General features: G+C 31.2%; 1 protein-coding gene across 1 annotated transcript; it reads right to left on the bottom strand.

Moving 5' to 3' along the window:
• Nucleotides 1-969: 969 nt before the first annotated feature.
• On the bottom strand, nucleotides 970-1,782 carry LOC105449783 (glutamyl aminopeptidase-like; the record flags this gene model as incomplete). Its single annotated transcript, XM_011689167.1, has 1 exon — nucleotides 970-1,782. A coding segment is annotated over one exon (813 nt), but the record flags the coding sequence as incomplete, so codon positions are not given.
• Between the last annotated feature and the right edge of the window lie 208 nt (nucleotides 1,783-1,990).

Below are 1,990 nucleotides of genomic sequence, written 5' to 3'. Positions count from 1 at the left end.
AAAAATAAACTAAACCGCATGTTTATATAGATAATAAGGTATGAAAATATATATATTTTTAAAATCGATCATACAAAATGGCGGCACGGTGCAGCGTAAAAAAAGTCGTCTTTTTAAAAAGCGGCTCCGGGGCTTGCAGCATAAGTTGAGTAAATGTTGTCTTGGAAAAAAAACTTTTTTTTTTATAATCTATAAGTCTATAGCTAGAGAAATACGTACGGATTTTGAAAAATATTGATTTTTTAAGAAATCACAAGCTTTTGAAAAAGTGACATAAATTTTCGTTAAAAAAGTCGACCTATATTTGTTTATAACTTTTGCAATTTTTAATATTTTTAAAAATCCGTACGTACTTCTCTTAAAAATCTAATTATGAAGATATGGTTAAAATTTCAAGTCATTTGATTAAAAATTGTTTGAGTTATGCTGCAAGCCAATTTAAAAAACATAGTTTCGAGAAAAACGCGTTTAAAGTTTTATGTAGTATTTTCTAGTATAAAGCTGAAAATTGCTATGATATAATTTTTTACCATTAGTCTGCTATCCCAGCACCATATAATTGACCTTCTGTGTTAGTATTTTCATATTCTTCAGCCTCATATTTATCAGGACAGTGAAAAATTAGAAGCGCGTGAAATATGTAATTTCGTGAGTTTTGATACGAGTACAATGTAACTTTTTTGACTTCAAGTATTTAAACATATATTTTAAACAATTTTGCCGCTATTCATCATATGCAGTTTGCATGTCAGACCAAAAATTACTCAGAGAAGCCCACTGTCTTTTGAAATAGGTTCTGATACCATTTCGAAAAACGTTATCATCTAATACATAGTGCAACATCCGAATTATAACCGGGGCTTTGATGTGATATGATAAAGAAAAAAGTGAATTAATTTCTGATGTACTAATGATTTTTGATGCAACGACTGGATTCATAATTGATTCAACGTCGAAGCGGAAAGACTCTTACACAGTTTGGACTATAAGTAAATTCGACATGCGAGGATCGATTGTCTCCTTAACTATATCGTTTATACAAAAAAATGTAGCAATTCCATTATTCAACCATAAATCATTCCACCATAATGGGCTAACTATTGTGCCTAACTGGCGTGATATGGAAAGGATTATAGAGTACTTTGATTGTTGAATAAATGCAGCCGAATTCGAAGTATTGCTATAAATAATATTGGCTTCTCGATAAAAAGTAACTGCCCATTTCATTATATTGTTATCCAATAAACCTGGAATAACGATTTGTTGAATTGTTCGGTCCTCTTGTTTCCAATAAGTTTTGAAATATTTCATTACACTTTTTGTTAAATTTGTGGCTTCCGCATAGAATTCTCTGTCATTCCAGACATTGTTTCTCCATATTATATTTCCTTTACGATACGTGGGCATTTTACAAAGCCCTATAGATACCAGACAAGTAGATATTTCAGGGGTCATGTAAAAATTTGTAGTAGAGTATCTACTTTTCTGAACTGGTTTTTCAATCGCTCGCATATTAGAAAAACCTCGATAGTTGCGGTCATGACGTATACTTATAGTAAAATTTGCCTTGAATTTTGGCTCATCCCAGCAAGGGAATATTCTTCGTGTTGTAGTCGGCCAATTATTCGTCCAAATAAACCAGCTTTCGTGTCCACTTTCGTTTAACCGAATCCTGGAAAAGCCACTCACGTAGCTACTCACGTTGCTATATATATTTCCAAAAAATGTCATATTAAGAATATAACTGCCAGGTGACAGTATATTTTCAAAATAAATAACAATTATTTCATTGTGATTATCGATTTTCAAATATCCTTTGTATTTATTATCATTGTGTTTATTATCGACCAAAATTGGGACAGTAATATTCAGATTTACCGAATGTAAATTTATTATCCGAATTGGTTTTTTAATGATTATACCAATACTACACATTCCGCGAAGAGTATTGTTTTCCACATTGAGGTCTAATTCTATATTATAATGTTTA

Source organism: Wasmannia auropunctata, unplaced genomic scaffold, assembly GCF_000956235.1.
Source record: "Wasmannia auropunctata unplaced genomic scaffold, wasmannia.A_1.0 LD336074.1, whole genome shotgun sequence".
Lineage (NCBI taxonomy): Eukaryota > Metazoa > Arthropoda > Insecta > Hymenoptera > Formicidae > Wasmannia > Wasmannia auropunctata.
This window is presented reverse-complemented; position numbering and strand designations above follow the sequence as displayed.